Source organism: Neocloeon triangulifer, unplaced genomic scaffold, assembly GCF_031216515.1.
Source record: "Neocloeon triangulifer isolate White Clay Creek 2 clone unplaced genomic scaffold, ASM3121651v1 ptg000014l, whole genome shotgun sequence".
Taxonomy (NCBI): Eukaryota; Metazoa; Arthropoda; class Insecta; order Ephemeroptera; family Baetidae; genus Neocloeon; species Neocloeon triangulifer.
In genome coordinates, this window is record NW_026775556.1 from 9,034,021 (window position 1) to 9,058,916 (window position 24,896).

Consider the following 24,896-nt stretch of genomic DNA (forward strand, 5'->3'; position numbering starts at 1 on the left):
TGAGCTTTAAGTTGAGAATTTTAAACAGTCCTGAACTATTCCTTACTTCATTGCTCTTCCTGAGATAGATGAAGACTTCATAAGTCTGAGCATGGTAATGATGAACGACACATAAATTAGATCATTACATCTCTGACAATTTTATATTTTTCAGGGTCCTTAAAACGAAATGAAGAGAGTTACAAGACAAAGTGAATCTCCTGCTAAGCCAGCTCTAAACAGGTTTTAAGAGTGTTTTAATATAAAATGGTTCAATAAGCCAAAAAGAAAATCCTTCCTTTTTTAGAAATGTCACTAAAGCCGCCTTAAAAAACTTCCAGCAAGTCAACATCAAAATCCAATGGCACCATAGCAGGAACAATGAATAATATGGCTGGAATGGAAGGAAGAGAAAAAAATTAGATGCTTCAATAGAATGCTCGGTATGTCCAGTCCAATCTGAAAAGAAAAAAAAATATTTTGCTTTACAGGATTTGGTCGGCAACAAGGGAAGTAACATCAGCGGCAATCATATTGCTCTGGTTCAGAAAACCGGTCCTTTAGTTCCTCTTAACACGCAACCAGATAATGATAAAGATGACTTAAGAAAAGCATTCTGGCCTTGCCAAATAATTATGTCTGAACAAGTGAATTGTAAGTTTCTTTTTAATAATTGAGTGATGAATTGGTTTAACAAAAATACCTGATTCAAATCTTGTTAATTAATAATTATATTGTTTTAATCGATCTGATTAAATTTCTTATCTATTTTTAAAATATTTTTTCATTGTTTTAAGTAGTACAGATTTACTTATTGTTAGGGATGCTTTTGGAAAATTAAATGCTATAGCTGACCGCAGCTTCTTAAAAGGCAGCTTTGCTAATTGATTTACGGAAGGCAAGGATCGAGATCATAAGCTGATAATATTGTGATAATATTGTATTCTTTGGGTTTTGTTTCAGTCAAGTATGGATTGTGGATTGAAAAATGCCATGGAAGTGGTGCTTTTATGCAAGTGCAAACCTGCATTTGCATTCTCCCGAAACCTAGCAGAGGTGGGGGTTGCGTTTCACATTCACATCCTTCCTTTTTTCTCTCTGGCTTACTGAATCTGTCTGTGAAGTGAGTCGGACTACAGTCTCCGCGAGGACAACATTTGTGGCCGCTGATTTGACTGTGACACTGCCTGGAGGACCTGGGGAGGTCAATCAACACCGTGCCTGCCTCATCTAGAGGTATGTAAATTACCAAGGATGGACGCGATCTCAAATTTTGCGATCGCGATCTTGAAATTTAAAAATCGAGCGATTGCGATCGCGATTTAAAACGTTGTTTGCGATCAATTGCGATCAAATTATGTTTGAAAAACACATTTCCGAACGTTTTATTTATCAATTCTGGTTTCGGAACGGAAGGAGTCCAAACAAAAATGAACTCCGTTCGCAGATCGCTTTTGCGATTTTGTCCATCCTTATTCCTTGTAAATTACATTTATTTTCCATTCAAACTTTTTGTGGTAGTTAATAAATTCTAATTTGGCACTTTTGCCAGTATATGGAACGAAAATTTTAAAATTTAATATCCATAAGCGCGTCACTTAGAGGTGCTAGCAAAATTTGGCATTGATGAGCTTTTTTTGTATGAATTTCAAATTGATTTTGTCCAAGAGAATAACTTCTTTAACTCCTATAAAATTTTTTCTGGCATAAAACTTCTGGAGATCTTGAGACCAAAAAAAGTACGCGATAATAACAGAGAAAACAAAAAAAAATTCATTAAAATAAAAGCTATGTTTTTTATGCATTTTTTTTTTATTATCTTCAGATTGAAGCGTTTTATTTATTTTGTTTATTAATAGTTTCCTTTTAATTTCTAAGCTTTAATTTTCTTAGTTCCAATGCTGGAAATTAGAGATGTCTGGTGTAGCATATATTTCTGGGAGTTTGGTTTGTGTGGTTGATTCCAGACAGCTTGGAAGAACAGTCTCATATCTCATACCAAATTATGTTCAGTTTCGTTCAATCTTGCTCGATTTCCGCATTTCTCGCATTTCGCCGGCCGCCTCTCCCCTGATCTCTTGCTCTGAAAGTGGTGTCATCGACCTCCCGGGCGAACGCAACTTGTGCAGCCAATGGGGAAGCGAGAGAGCCAGACGAAATGCTTGAAAACGAAATATGCGTAAATCATACAGATTGAACAGAACTGAACATGTTTCCATGCGCGAGTATAAAGGGTTCCATTCAAAGCAGCGGGAATGATTGAACGTAATCGACTCTTTTTTGTTTTGTTACGTCTATATGTTTATATTTATATTTTTCTTAAATAATTATGTTTAAAAATGAAATGAAAATTTTTCCTTTCAATCAATTTTAAATTCATATCAATGAAATCATTAATTTTTGCGTTAAGAAATTGGCGGGGAGGGGAGAGAAATTCGGATTCAGTGAATGGGTGTTTTGTAACTGCTCTGCGCGCCATTTTGAGCAGTCAAGTTGCAAGTACGCCGCCTGAATTGAATTTTTCTCTCCAAATTTTCACTCATTGCATTCAAATAATGAGTTAATGTTTTGTTCCACAGAGTCAAGGTCAGCCGCACGCCATCGAAAGCCAGTCGACGCCGCTAATTCTCTGCTCTCCATCCACCATGTAAGTAGTGACATGTTTCCAGATTTTTAGGCTAGTCCATACTGTTCGCTATTAGCCGTCGCGAGAGGTGGCTTCATAAAAATTATATTATGGCGTCCATACTCATGCTCGGCGAACGAGGCTTGATTGCGCGAAGCTTTCGATGATATTCGCCGGAGTAGATTTCGATGCTATACTCTGGCGAGGATGATCTCGCGCGAACAAAATCAAATGCAAGCGTGGCCGCCACCGGACCTTATTCTAATAATAATAATGCTTAAAATTTTAATTATTGAGGATTTATAGTTACTATTTTCATTTATGATAAAGTCTCGAGCGACAAGTGGTTGAGGGACTACATATTTTGATTTGAAAATTTAGTCATACGTGATATTTTTAGTCTTGTGAAAACATAGTCGTTCTAAAAAAGGTTATAGGTATGTTCCGCGGACTGAAACAGTAAAAACGACGAGAGGGATCATCTTCGAAAGAACTTGACTCGTCGGAATTTGATTTTTTTCTCCACCTTTGATTTACGAGAGAAAAGGCTTTTTGTTTTATGAATGGCAGAAAGAGAGATGTCCAGAAATCTCCCGGTGCTCCTGGTTGACAGAGCGGGAAAATCGGGAATGACAGGAACCAATTTGCCCTTTTTCGGTGGCACGGGAAAACCCGGTTTCCCCAGGGGAAAAACAGCGATGTCAGTAAATCGACATTAGGAGGCAGAAAAATGGAACTGGGGCTATTTTATTAGTGTCCCATTTTGTCTCTAGTCCCTTATTTTAATTAAAAGAAAGGAGACATCTGGCGGGTGCCTCCAGATATCAGGGTTTGGCCCTGATGGTGCCTAACCTCTGGGGAAGATATAATAATTAAACTACAAGAGTTAAAGTTGAATGGCCGTAGCCCTCGTATTATTATTAATGGAAGGTGCAGTACAGATACCTTGTGTGTGGTTATACAGAGAGACGGCCGTCCTTCAGGCTTGGACCGTCGGAGACGAGTGACTCCGGATCAGTCACTCGTTCCATGCTAAGTGCTCATGATTAATTACGCGTGCGCGCCCGGTGTGTGGGACTAATTAAAACTTCACATTATTGGGACGTGCACTTAAACTACAATTCCTGACAGTATTAAACCTCAATTAACCAAAAACCATTTTGGAAAAAATATAAAAAATTTATTTCATGGCTTCGAGTTTACGGCTTCGTCCATAAATAGAAATAAACCATTTTTTCGTCAAAAATAGTAAAGAGAAAAAGAAAGAGCAAGTCTTTGGCTACATTTTTGTAATTAAATTTTTTCTTTAAAAACTTCACTCTTAATTTTATACTTTTTTTTAGCAAACCCTTTTTATTACTTCGCTCACCGAAGATTTTTCAATTTTCTTTAAATTTTGCCTCTTCTACTTTCTACTTTCTACTTTCACATAAAAAAAATTTAAGTCTGCAAAAAAATTCAAACTATTTTTTTCATAATTTTGCGGACGCACATCTAACTTCGTGCGCTTGCTAAATTTAAATAAATAATAAAATGTATATAAATGGACTACGCTTAAGCAAAAGATCGCAAGTGGCGATTTTTGATAATATATCTGCGAATAAGAAATGCGATGCTTAAGTGCAGGATAAAATTATTTTATATTTATTTGATTGAAAATTTCCAACCAGCGTTGAAATTTCCTCTTATTGGAGGTCGCAGCCAGCCGCGCAAGCCGCGGTTTTTTGAGTCACGTGACCAGCCGCCAGCCGCCGCGGTTGTAGCTGAGACGCGCCAGCCACTGGCTAAATGTATAAAATCCCCTTATTCGCAACTTGCAAAATCATAAAAATTTACTATCCATTCATTGATAAATTATTTTATTTTGGCTCGCTTCGCTCGCCAAAATATTTTTGTGTTTAAGATATATATGGCTCTCCTTTGGTACCAATTGGTGGTTTGACCTCAATTGAGTAATGATTGCTAATGGACAATGGTTTAGTTTGGCCCAGAGGCGCGAAAGATTTTATTGTGCTTAGATTTAATTTAAAATCCGCTTTTCTTTGATGGGTTTTAGATTCGTGTATTGTTTCGTAAAAAAAATATCCTGCTCTACGTGTCTCAGAGCTAAATTTTGAAAGATGACACATTAACAAATTAAAATTCTTGAAAGCCAATTCCGATGTTTTCAGAATTTTATTGATCAGCATATTTTATTATTTAAACTTTTAGAGCGGTCATGCAGGTGCTCTTTTGCAGAAAATTTTGCTCCCACTGTCCATTTTTCCTTTCTTGATTGAGAACTCGCGCTATTTCACGTTTCAGATTAAACTTTTATCGGAAAATTAAACGCTCTGCTGAGATTGTCAAAATTCTAATGAATGCCCAACCTTATTTTCTTGATTAACTTCAAATTTTATTCTGGATTGATCATCCTCAAGTTTTCATTTATTTGGCGATGATTTTTTGATTTGCTCTCGTTGATGATTTTTTTTTTTATAATTTACACATTTTAGGATTTAAAAAAAGTAATATTCATTATAAAATAACAACCTTTAATAGGGCTCCTCAAATTAAACAAAGAATTTGTATTGATTTAGATTTCTTTCTTGAAAATTATACATTTTCATGCGTAAAATGAAACTAAAATGGTTCTTGAGTTCAACAGACATAAGTTCGACTTATTTGGACACACATATGATAAAATAAAATAAGCACTGCTTTGGTAAATGCCCACAATTAATCATTTTATTAGTTCCCAAGAACGTCAGGTTTTATTATAAGTTAAAATGGGCCACTTTATATGATTTCCTGAAAAGTGAATAGGGCGTAAAGAACGCTCGTTTTCTGCGCTCTTTGGAAAAAGCTGGCGCTCGTCAAAATACAAAAACAGTCGCTCGCACTCTTTTGAAGCCTCTACCTGGACAAGCGTACAAAAATAATCCTCTCTCGCTTTTTAATGATAGTTTTGATTTTGCTCAAAATTTATTTATTTAATGATACTAATGACAAAAAGGATATGCCAGAAAAATGATGATTTTCATTTTTATACAAAGCTTAGTTCAAAAAAATAAAATAATAATGAATCAGGTGGTGCCTCCTGCACCATCAACAAATAGCACAAGCCAACAGGACTTTGTCTTAATTGTTGGACTCCTTTCAAATTGCGACTTTACTTCGCTGTTGTAAGACGTAGCTATTTGCAAGTGGCACGTAAATTTGCAGATGCTGATAGGGGTGCGAGGGGTGCTAAAAATCGGTTTGTGTCACCAGCACGAGAGAAATTTGTTCATATTGGCTGAGGCGTCACGGTGGCAATCATATCAAATGTCCCTCTTCTCCGCACATCTCATTAACCTGCGCATCAAGTCTGATGTTGAACGGCGCTTGAACGTTTGAACAGTCGACAAACAGTCGTCAGAACTATGACTAAAATTCTTTTTCGTCAGCATGGAATTATGCGCTCGACATACATAGGCAGAGCGCACGTTTCGCTCTGCACTCTGCGCTTTTGAGCGGAGTGCAGCGCTCAGTGCGCTCAGCAAATTAGAAAATATTTTATCATTGCAATAATATCAATTAAAACTACATATCAAATGTTTTTTTTTTATAATCTTTCAATAGAATTTAACAAATATTAGAAAGAATTCAGATGTGCAAAAAGGCGCAAGGTTGCCCATGAGAGCGAGCGCGAGTGAGAGCGCAAAATTGTTGAGCGCACACATGTATGGCGCTCGAGAATCAAATTAGCAAATTTTTATCCCGGGCGCTCTGTGACTTGCTCTTTGAGCCTCTTCTAACTTTGCAACAATGCCTTTGACAATATTTCACATCATGACCAGAATTATCATTCAAAATCAATCAAGTTTTTTGAAACGTGCATCCATTGCGCCGCTATTTTAATTTCAACTCTGAAAATAGCACACTTCAAGCGAGCCACTTGTTTTGTTATTTCTATTCGAGAGCATTCTGCAACCTGCAACACAATAGTGCTTAACTTGTTGCCTACTTATTAATTTTTCAGTATTGAAGCGGCTGAATTCATGTGAAATGAAAAAGGACATTTTCAGCTCGCTCTTCAAACGTATTAAGTGGATGAATTTAATTTACTTTGATGCACAACCCTATTATGAACCGTGTTTTAAAATGAATTTTCATGTACTCTTTTTTTTTAACGCAAACTCATTATATTCAGTTATTGAACTTTTCCTATCTTAAACTTAATTTTATTAAGTGATTATAGTATCCAGTACTAAACATGACGTAGGCTTAAGAATCAAATAAGCATACTTTTAGGCAGAGCACTCCGCGACTCTTTTTGTGTCTCTTCTAATTTAGCAACAATGCTTTCAAGCGCGCGTAATGCTGGGCCGCGAGGACAGGCTGCAGGGCTAGCAGTCAATTATGACCTTTGCTCGTTGTTCGTTGGGGAAACCCTGACCTCAAATGTGATTAAAGCTTCTGTAGAGGTTCAGCAGGGTAGGGTCCATGAGAGGTGAGGCCCCTTTCGCTCACATTTATTTTGCACGGCCACGCATTTGACACAGCAGCTTACCACTGAGCAATTCGGATTACAATGTCTGCAGCCATGAACCTGATAATTTAATTAATTTAATCAATGCCCGCAATCACTCGCTTCCCATAGAGTTTCTTCAATTTAACTTGAAAATGTGAATCATCTGTAGCACGAAATTTGATTTTTCCCCCTGAAATTAGTTTTTGTTCAAATAATGCTGGAATTATTTGAATTTTGGACCACAACAATCACAAAATTTGAACTGAACCGATTTTGTTTTCATTACTTTTAAATTAAAAAAATCTGAAATAACATAATTGGTACCTCAGAACTGATGCAGTTTTACATATATTAATTCAATTCTGTAACTAGCCAAAGGTGCAAATTTAAGTTTAAATAGTTTTGTTCTAGCAGTCGATTGATAGAACACAGAGATGTGCGTACACCCGAGACGATTTTTCAAAACATGCACAGCGGCTTAAGATCCAATAATCCATAAAAATGCAATGAAAGGGATTATGTGAAAAATAATTTAGGAAGGATGAAAAAAATGAGAGAATAGAGGTTAATTGTTCATTGCTCCGGTTTGATATCTTAAGATAAATAATTGCCAGTCCGTGGCAAATTAAAAATTGAACGCCTGAAAGAGACAGATAGTTTATGATCAAGATTTCACGCGAGCGTGCAAAGTTGATACCATACTTGGCTCCTTTACACGTCCACGATCAGTAGCTCATTGAGCGAAGTAGGCTGGAGTTGATTCAGCTCTACTATTGAAAACTTCACATGACTTGCGGCAGGCGACATCCCATTAATCACAGTGCAGTCATGCAGATTCTGCGAGACTAGACCTAAATTTCTTGTTGCTTTAGCGCACCACATTATTCTGCTTTAAATCTTTTGAGAGGTGCACACCGATCAGTCGCAAATTGTCAAAAAAATCTTAATTAGCGAGAGTGGATGGAAAATTTGAAGTGCTCCTTGCACGTGTTATTGCTTTGCATTTATTGCTACTCAAAGACATGCCCATTGTTGGCGTACCAAGCGTCTTCCACACTGTCCAGACGATCAATTAATTTGTGTGCAGCATGTAGTCGTCTGCGTACTGGCACAATTTTGTTTTTATTGTAGCCAGGAGCGAAAAATGTTGAAAAGCATAGGGCCAAGTACACTTCCCTAATTGACCCCTGAGGTAAAAAAACGGGGGCTGATTTGGCGCCACCGAAAACCACTGCTGGTGAGAAACTCTCAAACAAGCAATGCAATTTTCTGTCAATTCCATTAAATTGCAAATTTGATAGTAGTCGCTCGTGAGGCACTTTTGCCCAAGTCTAGGAACATAGCATGAATATATGGGCAACGCTTTTATTTTCCAAGTGTGCCTTAATTCCACTAATCATAAATCGTTTTTTAAGTAGAGTGACACACCACCGGCAAACCGTACAATCCGGGGATATTTTTTCCCTCTCAAGAAATTAACTTATTGTCTTATTCCAAACTTTTCAAGAACTTTTCCAAGTAACAAAGTCGCATCCCTTTTTTTTTTTTTTTGAACAATTTATTTTTATTTTTGGGACAAACTTTGTCAGCTCTTTTATTTTCCACTGCTTCATTTTTCGGTATTTCCGCGCAATTTATTCTTCAGGATAAACTTATCCACACATGAGCAAAAATATTTACTGCTGGGAAAAGGTTTTATTTTAAATGAAAATTATTTTTATTATTAGTTGGGGAAACTAAGTTTTTTTTTGCAATTTGAGTATTTGCTAAATTAGTAAATTTAAAGGTTTTTTGCAATTTGAATATTATTTGCTAAATTAGTAAATTTAACACTTTTTCCACGTCGGTAAACGTGCATTAAATATTTCAAATATTTATTGAAAAAATCGGCCATGCACTAATTATTTTTTCGAGCCTAAATTTTATTTATATTTGTTATTCTGTTCTTGTGATAAATTCATTTTTGTATACTTATAAGTCATTTTCAGGGTCAAATTTAAATTTTCAATTATTTTTGTTTATTCTTCACAAATCAAGTCAAATGAGAAAAAATTACAAAATGTGAAGAAACGGCAACACCTCTGGCAGACAAGTTGCCAAAACGCGGGACCTCAAGAGAGGTCCGCGCCGAGATGGGCCGCAAGCTAATTTTAACTTATCACAAAAAAAGTTACTCAATAAACTTGCTGCTGCCACACGAGATTTTTGCACGGGGGGGGGGGGGGGGAATTGTTGTAAAGTAGTCTTTTAGGGCGGGTGGCAGGTCGTTCCAAGGCTTAAAAACGCGATAGGAAAAACTGTTGAAGGCAAGGTCGGTGCGGGCAGAGGGCTGCTGGTCACTAAAAGTCACTAAAAAGGGCTAGAGTCTTGTTTGTCTCTCTCTTAAGAGAAAGGAGAGTCGAATGTTGAGGAGCAGCGCGGATGACAGGCTGCTGCTGCTTCGGGAGCCCCCTTTTGTCCCTAAATTTATTTCCCCTAATGGATTTTTTCTGTATTTTCCCTAAATTATTTCCCCTAAATTATTATCCCTAAAATCTTTTTTTATTTCCCCTAAATTCCATTTCCCCTAAATTTCATTTCCCCTAAACCATAACAGAAGGCAGGATTCAGGTCTGTTTCCATATGCAAAAATTGTTGGTTGCCAGCTCCATCATTTACAGATAACATATTATATAATATTAAAATAAAAAACACAATTCAAAACTTACATGAAGTTGTAAAGTCCATACTAAAATAAAAATTACAAAGTTTGGGGCTCACTAACTCTTATAAAACTGAAGGAAATATAATCTGTACAAATGCTCAATGGCTTCGTCATTATTGTCTGGCTGACTTTCAAGAAGTTTGCAAATTCAGCAAGTAAAAACGGATAAAGGCTATTTTAGCAATATGGGAAAAGATTGAGGTATTGTACTCGGTATTTGGACTAACAATAAGACTTGACTTGATGGCTATAGAATGACTACAAAATAAATTAAACTTAATATTAATAGAGCATATATTTTGAAAATTATTAAGAATAACATTTTTACATAAAATTTGACGATTTAATCCATCTTTTGGTAACAAATTAAATTAATTTTTAAAATATTTTGGTCAGAATCAGTCAGAATATTGAAACTTGTGTTTTAAGCGTACCTTTCTTCGGTGGTATTCGAAGGAAGACTACATTATATTTTGCTCCGTTTTTCCGGTTTCAGGTAAAAGATATATTTCCAATTTTTTTCAATTTAGGGAAAATAATTGTAGAGACATTGCTATTTAGGGGAAATGCAAGAATAAAGTTTAGGGAAAATAGTTTTAGGGGTTTTGATTTTAGGGGAAATTAAGAAATTGGTTTTAGGGGAAAAAAATTTAGGGACAAAAACGGCGACTCGCTGCTTCCCTGCTTTATCTCTCATCATCAGATGAACTCGTGCGCGGAGCGCACACAAAGCGTCTTGTCCACACACTTGTACTTCACTGTCTAATTGCACTTTTTGCGTCCAAAATTATCTCTCTCGCCCCAATAATTTAAATTATTAAAAATGAGTAATTAATTCTCACTGAAGCTTTCTTGGCCAAACTCGGTTTCCTGGTGTCCCAAGTCAAGAACTGCTTTGATGACAATTATTTACAATTACTCTAATTGCACAATTATTATACGGCACTCTTGCCGATGTGTACACCAGTGTACACCACCACTGCCACACCCTCAGAGCGCTCTCTCAGGGTGAACAACGCCTTTTGCTGCACTCGTCCTCGCATCTGATTGGCTCTTCTCCGAAGGGCGCAATCACTGCAGCGCGTCACTCTCAAAGTTAAGCCTTTCTTTATTAGGTAGACGAAATACATGATCATAAACTACTCGTCCGGCGCCCACGAGTGGCGCCTGGCGCTTATTGCTTAAAGCAGGTTGTTGTGCGGGCGCGCTGGCGGGGGTGGCGCCGTGCGAAAAACACGGACCATTATAGCTTAACGTTTTGCCGGTTTTTGCATGTGAAACCCGTTTAGCGCCACTAATTCAAATTTTAATATTTGAACTTTTCTCATTGACGCGCGTGCCCCGTGGACTCGCGCCGCCGAATTTAATTTTATGCAAATTTAACTCTCATTTAATTCGAAACTCGACGACGACAGGACGGCGCTCGGGACTTGCTATTTATCCTCGAGCCCGCGACGGCCGACAAAACCCCTCGCTGCACACGCTGGCTAAAAAGGGTGAAAGGGAGCAAAAACGCAACCAGGTGCGCCGGTTATTGCCGTTGGCAGCCCGCGCAGCTTGCTCGCTGGAAAAATTTGTTTTTCAACTGAAACTTCTCCTTTTTGCTGATAGTGCAGTTTTTATTTTATTTATTTATTCTCCATTCATGGTACATGCAACGCAAAAAAAGTACACTGTACAAAAAAAAGCGGAATCATGCATCGACGTAAAAAAGTAAAAGCATACAAAAAAATGCCGAAAATACAGGAGTTTTATAACTAAAATTAATTGACAGAATAATTCTGTCTCTTCTGCCCGGTTCCTCCACAACAGAATGGTACGGTCTCTCCTTCTGGGCTTCGGACGACAAGATGGTTACGGTCTCTCCTGCCACCAGGGGTTCCTTTCCTTCCAAGTTAAACGTTCTCCACTCTGCAGTTTTGCTTCTCCATTCAATGGTTGGAACGTAGCCGTGCTCCGCTCAGAGGTCTCTGCTCGAGGGCCAGCCGTGCCACCAAACACACCGCTGTCTGGAATCACAAGTGTAACCAATAATTAGCTCCCGTCCGATTCCTCCGTTTTCATCGACATTCCACATACTTCTTGGCCCTACTGCTGCTTCTCCGCCGTACAATGCACCGAGAATACAAGCTCGACCGGGTGCAAGGGAGTCCACGAAAGCTCGGCTAGTTTCCTCCTCTTGGGAGCTAACTATCACCTCCAGTCAAAGACTAAATTTTACAGGCGAAGTGCCCGCTTTTTATACAAAATCGCGCAGATTTGGTCCGCCTTCTTTGGCCATAAGAAACTGGGTTAAAATTTACTGCACGTGGAAAGGGAGCAAATGTGGTGGTTGATTTCTGAGAAAATTCCTCTCTTTGCGTTTTGATTGGGAGTTTGGTAGGGATTCTTTTGATTTTATTGGTCAGTTCGCTGGCTGGCCAGGTAAAACGCGTGAGAAAGGGTTGTTAGCACGCTGCTATTGTGAACGAGCGCAGCTCGGGGAGGAATTTTTAGTGCCGTGTGCAAAGAGAAATCGCTGCAATCTGGGAGGAAAAATTTAACCCTTTGTCTTTGTGATTTTAATTATTTTTCTCCAATTTTTAGGCAAAATTAGACGGACAAAATCGATTGTTTGAGTTAATTTTGATTTTACTTCGAGCCTTTTCGTGTCTTCCCTGCAATTACTATTTCTAGAACAGAGTTAATTTCGCATGTAATTCCAAATTTTGGCAAATTTTCTGTTTTCTTTTGTTTTGAGCCATAAAAAGATCCGCGCTTAAGGGAGTGCGAGAGACTTGAAATGTGCATCTCGCACTCCCTTAAGCGCGGATCTTTTTATGGCTCATTAATTATTGGGGAGGTGATTTTTTTCTTTTTTCAAGTTTTTTTGTTTTGTTTGCACAATTATTGCAAAAGGCAACTTTGCTTGTTTTTTTTTCTGATTTTACTTCTGAATTTTAATTTGCCAAAATTTTGCTTTCCTTAAATTTGTATTCTCACTCGCTCTTATTTTCTTAGCCCAGTGTCTTAATTTTTACGTTAATTATTTACTCTAATTTTAGTTTTGTCTTTAAAGATAAAAATTGGGCCTTTAAATATTTTCGTCTAGTGAATATTATTTTAACTTCTAATAAGCACATTTTTATTTCGTTGAAAAGGAATGCAGCTCCTGGTTGCTGCGTCCGGGGTTGTTTTTCTCCGAGCTTTGACCGAGAAGAATAAATAATAATATTAGCTGCGTTGTTTGCCTCGCTGTGGCAGTCGCCTCTCGGACGGTCGTCCACCCCTCTTCTCGTTGTCGCTGCTTTCTCAGGCTACCGGTGCTTGACCTGAAGATAAAGGCGCTCGTCGTTTCCCCTATCTGCCTGCTGGTGCTGCTCCCAGGGGGTTGCTCAGCGGCCATGCTGGATGGTCACTCAGTCGAAATAATTAAATTCCTTTCGGCGACAGCCTGGCGGCTACGCACCTAAAGCACGGCGAGCTGCTGGGCTCCTTCTTCGTGCGGGGAAATTTTACTTTCGTGTGCATAACACGCGCTTCAAAAATTCAAAAATAAAATTCCAATTTTATTTGTTCACTCACTCAGATTATGTTCCGGTGCCACGGAGCATCATCACTAAATTTATTTTAATCCATACAAAACAGGACATAATGCTGTAGACCCATTATACACTTTTATTTATTTCAAAAACATAGTTTTTTTAAATGGACGTTTTATTTCAATTTCTAAATTATTTTATACAATTACAAAAAATTTAATATTTTATGGTTTGTTGTTCATTGTGCTGACACCACAACTGATACTAGATCCTACCAACGCCGTATTTATTTACGTGAAAAAACAGATTGAGGGCCGTACTAGGCTGTAATTTACTTGTCTTAGCATCCCTTATTTCATCCAATATCCTATTTTATCAAAAGTGTTCTTAACTTTAATTTCAATCCAAATGCTAACTAATTATTTTATTTTAACTTTTCTCCTAATGAATTTTCTCCTTTAATTTTTTGCTACCGCATATTTGTTATTAAAATCAATGAAAATTTAATCTCCTATAACAACAAAAGAAATGAATTCAAGGATAGCTAGACCTAAAATGTTTCATTAAATTCTAGAAAGCGTTTCATTATACATTTTTCTCCTCACAGTGTAGATTTTTCTGATATGCAACCTTCAATAATTTCTCTGCATTTTTGCCAACAGGTTACACAAAGAGTTCAGGAAACTGGAATGCTGGAGTCAAGTGGCTTTGTCAGTGTCTAGAGCTCCTGGTAATTTAATAGGCGACCCTGAACAAGTCATTGAAGCTTTTTCAACCAACCGCTCCCTTCACACGATTCTCGACGATGGAGAGCTCGCAGAACTGAAAGGAAACTGCATGGCTTGGCTTTATAAAGTGCAGGTTGAACGGACCCTGGAAAATGTGCACCAAGTCATGCAGCCAAACCTGAACACCATTGTAGTAAATGGTGTGTTTTAAAATTGATTTGAATCACCTAATTTCATTGTCATAAAATGGTTTTAAATTTTTGCAGCTATCCAGAGCTATCAAGAAGCAGAAGTGAAACTACACCCATTTTTATCGCACTACATTCGATCACAAGTGTACCCGGCTCGAACAAATGAAACGTGGGGAAGTCTACGGCTGGAAAAAGTGACAACGCCTTGCCTTGATAGTGAGTCAAATTAATGTTGCGTCTTTTTTTTTATAGAAAAGATTTTTCGTTCAAAAGGTACATCCCATTTACACTTTATTATCCCGGCTTATAAAGTGGAAATTTTTAGAAAATGTTTCTTGACAAAATTATTTAGATTTTACTGCCTGGAGAGGACTTTAGACTGGAGTGTGTTTTTTCCCCCAGACAATTCATTTTGACCGAGGATTTTGGACAACATGCGCATTATGAAAAAAAAATCGCTTTTAGAAAAAATTATTCACCTTGATTACGCATTTCTTCAAGTCAGCTATAAAATATATAGCTCACATAATATAGCTTAAAATTAATTTAATATGAAATTAAACATGTGTCGATCTTTATCTTTGTTACAGTTCACTTTGCTCCAAAAATGAAGCCCTTGTTTTACCACCGGGCACAGCAAGTTGTTGATAAACGTAAGTGATATGGGAAATTTTTCAGAAGTTTTTTGATAAGGGAGTTAAAAAAACAACAATCTTGTCCCCCAAGTCTCATATTTTTCACTTTTAATTAAAATTCATTATTTTTAAGATAATTGGAAATGAAAAAAAAAAATTGTTACAGCTCTCCTTACAAAAGCTGGAAACATTAGGTTAAAGCCTAGAAACTCTTGCTCGAATTGGGCTGGTCTGACACCACCCCCACCTGGACTAAAAAACGGATTATGCGCTCTGAACTCTAAGACAAATTGTATTTCATCGCTCATTCGCCGTGGAGTAAGTATTATAAAGATTGTTCTTTTCCCAAATCCTAGACAAAACTAACCTCTGAATCATTTTTGCATCATGAAATAGTTTTAATTGTCTATTTTATTAATTTTCAAATTTGAAGTGGAATTATGATAGTTAGTGGATTCACATTATCTTAAAGATGGAGCAAAAACTAATCTGCCAATTGTAGCAATGGAATCTTAAAATTAATATTATTTTCTGCAGAAAAATGAATTTTGATAGAAATTTCTGTTTTGTAATCTACAGTTTAAGAAAAAAAAAATTAGATTTTTCGGCCAACAACGTTTTCTAATAAAATATAATACCTTATTTGAAAAAAAAACTGTCTTGTATGCATAATAAGTTAAAAAAAAATATATCATAATATTCGATAATATTATTGTTGGTTTCAATAATTGCAATTTTTTTTTAACTCAGTCTGAATTTTTGAAGAACCTGTATTTACGCGTTCATCAAATTAAGCAATGTTGATGTACACAAAACACATGAATGATTTATGTAAATAATTTGGAACTATTATGTTATTATAAATACATTTAGCACTATAGCTGCTATTATTGACTGATAATTAAAACATATTTTCCACTCAACAGTTCTTAACCTCAGCCAGAGAGATTACAGCGAATGTAAAAGAGGGCCCCCTGAAGAGAATGCTAGAGAGGCTGATGATAAACAGGTGTACCTACTCAGAATATGTAGACCGCGAGAGGCAAATGGCAGTGGTTGAGCAGTAAGATTTGTACCTGAAATATACCATTAAAGCCTCATATCGGTAATTCTACTTTTACAGTTCTCCCTGGTTTGCTCATGATGAGTGGGACACGAACGGAATCTGGGAGTATACCTTCTTCCGTTCAGAAACAGTTCTGCAACGGAAGAAGGTGTGCTCCAGATGTCCGTTCGTGGAACATGTGTTAAATGGCCCTCCGCACTTGACCTTGCAAGAGCTGTCCTTCTTGGCATGTCCTGAGGAAGAACATGAAGAGTTTAAGTGTCCATCCGTAAGTTAATATTACTTGCCGTCTTCTTTTTAACAAAATTTTGTATGCAGTGCAAACAAGGCTATCTTAAGTTGAACATCATCAACTTAAACGCTACGATTGTCGTTGACACAACGTTGCCTGGAGTTGCAGACAGACTGATCACTTTAAGAGAGGCAGAACCCAAGTTGCCTCATTTTTTACTGATGGGAGAACGCGTCTTTGCGCTCACAGGAATGGGTGAGTACCTTTTCATTTATCTTGACCAAAGCTTCCTTTCAAACTCCAAATGCCATAACCTTTTTTTATCTGAATAAAATCTCTTATTAGTTGTACTGAGCCAATTAATATGAATCACTACCAGAGGTATTTCCCTCCAAAACCTTTCTGTATTTTATTTTAATTCATTCAAGTCAGCAATGAGCTTTTTTCCCCTCACTTTTAACCTATCTTATACTAATTGTAAGCTCTTATTTCTCAAATGGGGTCTCTGATTGAGCGCTTGAGACACTTATCACACACTATAGCCATTATGTGCTCCATATTCCGTAAATAAGTGCGGCTAAGCTCCATATGATGTATGTGTTCCTTTATAATTAATCATTTAAGAGTTGTTTAAAGAAGAATAAAAAAATTACATGATGTTTAGAGTAAAAAAAAAACTTTTTCATTATCAGGAATTACTGATCTTTTGCTGTTAAAAAAGAAACTGGCTTTTTTCAAAGACAGTCTATGTTTTGGCTGACTCTTACTAAAACAAAATCTGTTCAATTAATTCAATATAAATGACATGACAGCACTTTCATTAAAATGAAAAATTTAAAAATCTAGATTTTTTTATTTATTCAAATCATGCATCTTTTTTCTATTTGCAGTTGTAGACGAGGCCGATGAGGAACTCGATTCAGTGAGATCGAGACACTTGTTTCCGAGAGAAGACGTTTGGAGTCTACTTGAGGCTGTGGACTTTATTGATCCTGAAAATATTGGCATGAGAGACAAGGACTCGGATGATGAGGATGATGACAATGGCGAAGACCAAGAAGACGACAACACAAATTATTCACATAATTTTTTCATCGAATTTACGATGCTTGGTGTCAAAGAACGAATCGACGACAATAACACCACAAAATGGGAAGATAGAAGAGGACCATTTTACGAGAGAGAAGGGTTTATCTACAGGTTACAGTACGCCTATTACTCATGGCTCGATCAAGTGAGTGGGTGGCCGAAAGAAGAAAATAAGAAAGAAGAGGATCGAGAAAAAGAGGAAGATGATGAGGAAGAGGAAGAGGAAGAGGAAGAGGAAGAGGAAGAAGAAGAAGAAGAAAAAACTGAAAATGAGGATGAAGAGAACGAAGAAGAGGAAGTGGATGAAGGCAATGAGGATGAAGACAAGGACAAGAAGAAGGAGAAAACCAACAAGGAAAAGTACACGGAGGACGAAGAGCTCAACATGACCAAGCCCATCTGGACTCGCAACCCGGACGATATTGGCCAGGAAAAATACGGCGAGTTCTACAAGTCTCTGACTAATGACTGGGAAGACCATTTGGCTGTAAAGCACTTCTCCGTTGAAGGTCAGCTTGAGTTCAGAGCTCTGCTCTTCATTCCTCGTCGCGCACCCTTCGATCTGTTTGAGAACAAGAAGCGCAAGAATAACATCAAGCTGTATGTGCGCAGAGTCTTCATCATGGACAACTGTGAGGAGCTCATCCCCGAGTACCTCAACTTTGTCCGAGGTGTGGTTGACAGCGAGGATCTGCCCCTCAACATCTCTCGTGAAATGCTCCAGCAGAACAAGATCCTGAAGGTGAGCTCTAAAAATTTTATTCATTTTTCTAATCAAAAATGTATACTTGATTTTTAATATTTTTATTTTACGCTATACATTTTTAAATTTATTGTTATTTTTTTGAAAGTGTCATTGTTCTTAAACATTTTTGTTGTAATGCAACATTACTAATTTTTCTCCTCTTGACTTCAGGTTATTCGCAAGAACTTGGTCAAGAAGTGTATGGAGCTCTTCGATGAGATTGCTGAGGACAAGGAAAACTTCAAGAAGTTCTACGAGCAGTTCTCAAAGAACCTCAAGCTGGGCATCCACGAGGACTCCACCAACAGGAAGAAGCTGTCTGAGCTTCTCCGCTACAGCACCTCTGCCTCCGGAGACGACCAGTGCTCCTTGAAGGAATATGTTGCCCGCATGAAGGAGAACCAGAAGCACATCTACTACATCACTGGCGAGAACAAGGACCAGGTGTCCAACTCGTCCTTTGTTGAGCGTGTCAAGAAGCGTGGCTTTGAGGTTGTGTACATGACCGAGCCCATTGACGAGTACGTCGTGCAGCAGCTGAAGGAGTTTGAGGGCAAGCAACTTGTCTCCGTCACTAAGGAGGGACTTGAGCTGCCTGAAGACGAGGCCGAGATCAAAAAGCGTGAGGAGGACAAGGCCAAGTTTGAGAACTTGTGCAAGGTCATGAAGGACATTCTGGACAAGAAGGTGGAAAAGGTCGTGGTGTCCAACAGACTGGTCGAGTCTCCTTGCTGCATCGTCACCTCTCAGTACGGCTGGACGGCCAACATGGAGCGCATCATGAAGGCGCAGGCCCTGCGTGACTCTTCAACCATGGGTTACATGGCAGCTAAAAAGCACCTCGAGATCAACCCCGACCATCCAATTGTTGATGCACTGAGACAGAAGGCTGATGACGACAAACATGACAAGGCTGTCAAGGACTTGGTGATGCTGCTCTTCGAAACTGCCCTGCTCAGCTCTGGCTTTGCCCTGGAGGAACCCCAGACCCACGCCTCTCGCATTTACCGCATGATCATGCTTGGTCTCGGCATTGATGAGGACGAAGCTCCTGTTGAGGCTCCCGTTGCTGAGGAGATGCCACCTCTTGAGGGTGATGCTGAGGACGTCTCCCGCATGGAGGAGGTCGACTAAACCTTTTGCTCCGTTCATTTCTCCCATAATTTTTTCTTTCATTCTGCCATTTCGTAAGTAATATAATATGTATTGGACTTCAGTGATTTTGATGACCTCATGGATAAGATAGACTAAACCCTTTGCTGTGCCTTGCTGAAATTTTTGCTTTTAAGTGTATGTTCTTGAAGTGATAAATTGTCCAGTCATTCAGAATGAAGAATGATTGCAACACAACACAAGTATATTGATAAATTTTCATTGTCTACTGTATAAATTAACAGTGTTCATCTCTGTGCATTAATGTTTTCAGTTCATTCCAACGTGTCATATATATTTTTTTTTAAATTTCCATTTCATAATTACTAAGACAATGTGAGTGATTTATATTATGTTTTAAATGATATTGAAGTAATAAATTAATTGAGGTTATCTTTAAATTTAGAAGTTTTTGTTGTTGTTAAATATAAAAATTTAAAAAAAATAAATTGAAAAATTCCAAATTCTATAGAATATCGTCAATTAAAGTTCATCATTGAATAATTTTTATAATATATATACAACCTCAACATATATATTGTCTGATTGGAAAAAAAGGGATTTGATATTCACTTTTTGCGTACAAGTTCTCGCGCGGAAGACTGTGGCCCCTGGCTGACTTCAGCAAAGAGCAACCCTTCACCCCAACAAGACTTTCATTCACACTCGTCTCAGTATATAATAATGCTTTTATTAAACGCGTTTGCGTACAACTGAGAAATCCATTCAAATTACCGCCACCCCGAGTGGGAATCGAACCCGCAATATCCAGGATGGAGGATATATAGGATGAGATAATATAGCGGGAAGATATTCCCAATTCTCCTTTATTTAAATCCATACCGCCAAGTTGTTAATACATAAATATCTGCCGCATGAAATCTGCAGTTTTTGATTGGCTCGTTTCGTCTGATTTCGTTTTTCCCACAATTATTATAACGCCCACCACATCAACTCGTCAAGAGAAGAGAAGAGAGTGTGCTACAGAAAACGTAAACAAAACCACACAAAGTTATTTAATATAATATACATATTTTAGTTTAGTTTAGTTCTACTAAGAAGCTGACTCTTGCCATAACTATCCTGATTTGCGAAGATATTTTTTTTTTTACTTTAAAAATCGTACTTTAACTAAGCTTGAAAAAAATGTCTTTCCAGAAATATGCTACCGGTAAGTTTCATGAAAATACATAAAATGCGCACAAGCAGCGTCCGTTGCTTGTATTTCATATATTGTCTATGTACTGCAGTGTGTACTGTACACACGTCGTGCAGAATAAAATAATAATGTTTTAATAGTACATTCTGCTTTGTTGGCCAAATGTAACATGAAATTAATTTATTTTTGCAGGTCGCTTAAGAAAAAGGTCCTCAACGTCTTTACCCTCTGGAAGTAATGATAACTCTAATTTAACGATAAATCTGGATGAAAGCGATCGTGATTCTGTGATTGAGGTCAGTCCGATGCGGGCAACATCCTCAAAAGAAACGAATGTTATAAGAGCTTGCAGGAGACAAAGCAGCAATGACCCTGTCGTTGTCTATGCCAAAAACGTAGAAGAAAGTGTTAAAATTCCTCACTTCATGGCCCTTCCAGAGATAGAGGAAGACTTCATAAGTCTGAGCACAGTAATAAAGAACAACATTTAAATTAATTTGCTATATCTCTGACTATTTTATACTTTTCAGGGTCCTATAAAAAAAAAGAAGAGAGTTACAAGACAAAGTGTATCTCCTGCTAAGCCAGCTCTAAACAGGTTTTACGAGAGTTTTAAAATAAATGGTTCAAAATAAGCCAAAAAGAAAATCCTTCCTTTTTTAGAAATGTCACTAACACTAAAGCCGCCTTAAAAAAACTACCAGCAAGTCAACATCAAAATCCAATGGCACTAGCAGGCACAATGAATAATACAGCTGGAAGGAAGAGAAAGAAATTAGATGCTTCAATAGAATGCTTGGTATGCCCAGTTTGAGTTCAGTCTTATAAAAAACAAATTTTTTTCATTTTTTTACTGAAGGAATTGGTCAGCAGTAAGGGAAGCAGCATCAATGGCAGTCATATTGCACCGGTTCAGATAACTCCGTATACAAAGAGGTCTAAAACTATTAATTTATAATTTCAAATAACATTGAGTATAAAAAATGTTTTTCAACAGGCCCCCCTTGAAAGCCAAGCGGAGAAACCAGAACTCCGGCCTTCCATCAAAACAAGCTCCAAGAAAAGAACTGCCAAATGCTCCACCTTTAGTTCCTCTAAACACACAACCAGATAATGACGACGATGACTGTATTGTGAGCATTTTCCTTTGACTTAATTTTTTTTTATAAAAATCGTGATTAGGTAATTTGGGACTCTGCTGATGTGCTATGCCTTTCTCACAACATTGCACCAAATGTGGCTAAGAACCTGGTCACTCTTTTTGACAACGAAAACACCATTCCTTTCATTGCTAGATACAGGCGTGGTCTTACCAATAATATGGAAGCTGAGCAACTTCGTTTTGTTAGGGATGCCTACGAGGAACTAAAGTAAGAAAACTGAGGAAACCTTTTAATTAAGGTAGTATCAAGGAAATTAAACCAAATTTTCTGATTTATTGCAGACTTGTTAGAGAGAAGGCTAAGACTGCCATTAACAAAGTATGTGCATCTGGACAGCTGACAAAAGCTTTAAAGAAAAGCATTCTGGCCTCGAAGAGCATCTCCGAACTTGAGGACATAGTAAGTTTTTTTTAATGCTTTTATGCAATCCTAGTGATTCAACCATTTATTCTTGTATTATAAATCCTTCAGATGGTACAATTTAAAACTCGTGGAAAAGGGACACTAGCTGAAAGAGCGCGAAGTGTTGGTTTGGAAGAGCCAGCTTTGCAGCTGCTTCATGGAACTGCCCATGTTGATTTGAACTCTTTGGTTCAGCCAAATACTGATGGACTGAAAAATGTCAAAGAAGTTGAGCTTGGTCTGCAGCACATTATTGCAGAGGTAGTTAGCAAACACGAAAAGGTTGGTAAAAAAAATATGATTTGAAAAAGTCCATTTAGAATATTATATGCGGGTTTAATCAGATTTTAGAATTCTCAAGGAATGGATGCCAAGATGAATTGTACGTCAAGAGCAAAAAGATGAAAATCACAAAAAAGTCTTTGCTGGACGAAAAGAAGCATGAGAAGAATGTCCACAAGTTCAAAGAGTTCTTTGAATACAGTATCAATGTCAAGAACATACAGCCACACACAGTTAGGAATAATGTTGCAATATATTGAAAAGTTAATTGAGGAAACTTTCTAACAGACAATGGCTCTAAATCGTGGTGAGAACTTGAAGATACTTTCAGTTAAAATCGAAGCACGGCCGACTGTGGCAACATTTTTTAACGGACTCTGTCAAGGAGTATTTTTGAGCTCTGGCGTTTCAAGTGCAATGCGCTGGAATATTTGCAAAGCAGCATTTGAAGATGCATGGGATAGACTTGTTTTTCCCGCTATTGCTAGACAAGTATAGTCAATTTTTTTAAATTTGCTAAATTATCTATTTGTTGCTGATTTTCAGACTAGAGCCGAGTTAACAAAAATAGGGGAAAAGGAGAGCTTGGACGTGTTTGCTTCAAACCTCAAGCAAATACTACTGGCTCCTCCTCTAAAGGGTGCAACAGTAATGGGCATGGATCCTGGATTCTTGAACGGCTGTAAAGTTGCTATCGTCAGTCCCTCAGGAGAGGTGAAGCACGCAGATGTTATACATCCTCCCCTCAATGGTTGGCTTCAGAAATATACATATCATATTCAAATTTATTGTTCAATGATATTGCTTACAGGAAGAGATCCATTTGGACCAGCTGCTAAAAAAGTTTGTGACATGGTCAAGAAGTTTGGTGTAAAGGTTCTTGCTTTGGGTGACGGTACAGCAAGTGCAGAAACAAGTGCCTGGATAGGCAGTTTGATTGATGCCAAAGCGTTCCACCCAGTAGACGTTTCCTATACCGTGGTTAGCGAGAGAGGCGCCTCGGTCTACTCTTGCAGTCCTGTAGCCAAAGAGGAGTTTCCCAGCATGGACCCCAACAAAATAAGCGCAGTTTCCATTGCCAGACGCCTTCAGGAACCTCTAGCTGAGCTGGTCAAAGTAGAGCCTAAACACTTGGGGGTAAAGATTTTGAGTTTGCGATTTGTTAAAAAAAACTTTTAACGCCTAATTTCAGGTTGGTATGTACCAGCACGACCTGGCAGACTCAAAACTGAAGTTGACCTTGGACGAAGTAGTACAAGAGTGCGTCAGTTTTGTTGGAGTAGATGTGAACACTGCATCATTGTACTTACTGCAACGAGTGGCTGGTCTCAACGAAACCAAGGCCAAAAATCTTCTCCAGTGGCGAAATGAAAACGGACCCTTTACATCTCGTCAGCAACTTCTGAAGGTTAAGGGCATTGGTCCAAAGACCTTTGAGCAGTGTGCAGGATTCATCAGGGTCATTCCTTACAGCAGAGCAGGATCCTGGACTGAGAACAAAGTACTTAATCTAACTTTTTTAAATTTTGTTTTGTCACTATGATAGGCTTTTTTATAAGTCGCAGGCAACTTCGAAAACAAAAGTCAAATTAGAAAAGGGCAGCATGCCTAATCTATTGGATAGCACTAATGTCCATCCCGAGGCCTATTCGTCTGCCTTAGAGTTGATGAAACTGATCAGTGTTGAGCTTGAAGACCTTGGAAAGACTGAATTTATTACAAGCATAAATAACTTTCTTCGCAGGGAAGGTTAAATTTAAATTTTCCCCTTGTTTTAAGCTCATTATTGTGTCTTTTTTAAAGATGTGTCAAGCATAGCAAAGAAAATCAAAGTGGAGGATGAACAGGCTGTCTCGCAGCTGGCTGAAGCATTGACTCAGGGGCCAGCGTACGACATTCGAGTGAAGAATTCTGGGCCAGTTTTCCGAAGGGGCTGTACTAAAATTGAGGATGTCAAATGTGGAGAAAATTTTACAGGTGAATACTTCCAAGATCCTTTCCAATAAAAAATTAAATGTTTATTCTTATCCCTTCAATGAAACAACAGGCTCTGTGCAAAATGTCACAACATTCGGTGCTTTCATTGACATTGGTGTAGGGACAGCAGGACTGTTGCACATAAGCAAGATGAGAGGAACGGCTTTGCAAGTTGGGCAAAGAGTGGAGGTTAAAATAAGCACTCTGGATGTGCAAAGGAAGCGAATTGGGCTTGTTTTCCAGTAACAGAGTTATAATGACAACGATCATGTCGATCTATATAATTATATCATACTAATGAGACATTAAAATACAAAGTATGATATTTATTTTTGGAAAATAATTGTTAATTTTTATAATTGGGAATTTTTAAAATCACAAAGTCTTTTTCATTACGTTAGTACATATTCATCCGTAACTATTTTTCACAGATAAAAATATTGAAATCAAACTTATTATATTTCAAAATATCCCAAGCGAAATATTATATCAAGAAGTCGCAAGAAGTATATATAAAACATTTTATACTTCTTGATAGATACATGCGTACGTGTGAGCACCATTATCTAAATATTTACATGTACCTTAATATGATCAGTACTTGTAAATATTTAGATAATCGTATTACAGATGGAGAGATGAAGCACTAAAATGTAATTCTCATATGATTGTTAGTGTGCGTGTGTTTTTTCTGTTCAAATTAGTGTACAGTGTAGTGTTTTGTTAATGTAATATTAATTTATCTTGTAA

At 37.7% G+C, this 24,896-nt stretch overlaps 2 protein-coding genes across 5 annotated transcripts; both read left to right on the forward strand.

Annotated features, from left to right (window-relative positions):
• Nucleotides 1–30: 30 nt before the first annotated feature.
• LOC132201489 (heat shock protein HSP 90-alpha-like) lies at nucleotides 31–19,482 on the forward strand. 2 transcript variants are annotated; one of them, XM_059627685.1, is made up of 16 exons: nucleotides 31–94; nucleotides 155–222; nucleotides 287–422; nucleotides 471–633; nucleotides 943–1,035; nucleotides 1,104–1,215; nucleotides 2,559–2,626; nucleotides 13,988–14,253; nucleotides 14,320–14,460; nucleotides 14,835–14,897; nucleotides 15,046–15,197; nucleotides 15,806–15,942; nucleotides 16,003–16,213; nucleotides 16,264–16,432; nucleotides 17,068–18,008; nucleotides 18,183–19,482. In XM_059627685.1, coding segments are annotated over exons 7-16 (3,045 nt in total). In that variant the 5' UTR covers nucleotides 31–94; nucleotides 155–222; nucleotides 287–422; nucleotides 471–633; nucleotides 943–1,035; nucleotides 1,104–1,215; nucleotides 2,559–2,624; the 3' UTR covers nucleotides 19,146–19,482. The 2 variants fall into 2 exon arrangements, with proteins under 2 accessions (XP_059483668.1, XP_059483667.1); XM_059627684.1 differs by having other exon boundaries at nucleotides 943–1,215.
• Nucleotides 19,483–20,017: 535 nt separating this feature from the next.
• On the forward strand, nucleotides 20,018–24,848 carry LOC132201490 (S1 RNA-binding domain-containing protein 1-like). Of its 3 annotated transcripts, none has more exons than XM_059627688.1 (18): nucleotides 20,137–20,155; nucleotides 20,208–20,334; nucleotides 20,515–20,792; nucleotides 20,853–20,920; nucleotides 20,986–21,121; nucleotides 21,182–21,258; nucleotides 21,320–21,455; nucleotides 21,505–21,692; nucleotides 21,767–21,884; nucleotides 21,957–22,169; nucleotides 22,232–22,402; nucleotides 22,458–22,661; nucleotides 22,716–22,920; nucleotides 22,981–23,306; nucleotides 23,362–23,670; nucleotides 23,729–23,918; nucleotides 23,973–24,146; nucleotides 24,217–24,848. In XM_059627688.1, the coding sequence occupies exons 2-18, from the start codon at nucleotides 20,310–20,312 to the stop codon at nucleotides 24,390–24,392; spliced, it is 2,994 nt and encodes a 997-aa protein (XP_059483671.1). In that variant the 5' UTR covers nucleotides 20,137–20,155; nucleotides 20,208–20,309; the 3' UTR covers nucleotides 24,393–24,848. The 3 variants fall into 3 exon arrangements, with proteins under 3 accessions (XP_059483672.1, XP_059483671.1, XP_059483670.1); XM_059627687.1 differs by having other exon boundaries at nucleotides 20,138–20,155; nucleotides 20,203–20,334; XM_059627689.1 differs by lacking the exon at nucleotides 20,208–20,334 and having other exon boundaries at nucleotides 20,018–20,155; nucleotides 24,217–24,846.
• The last annotated feature ends 48 nt before the right edge of the window (nucleotides 24,849–24,896 follow it).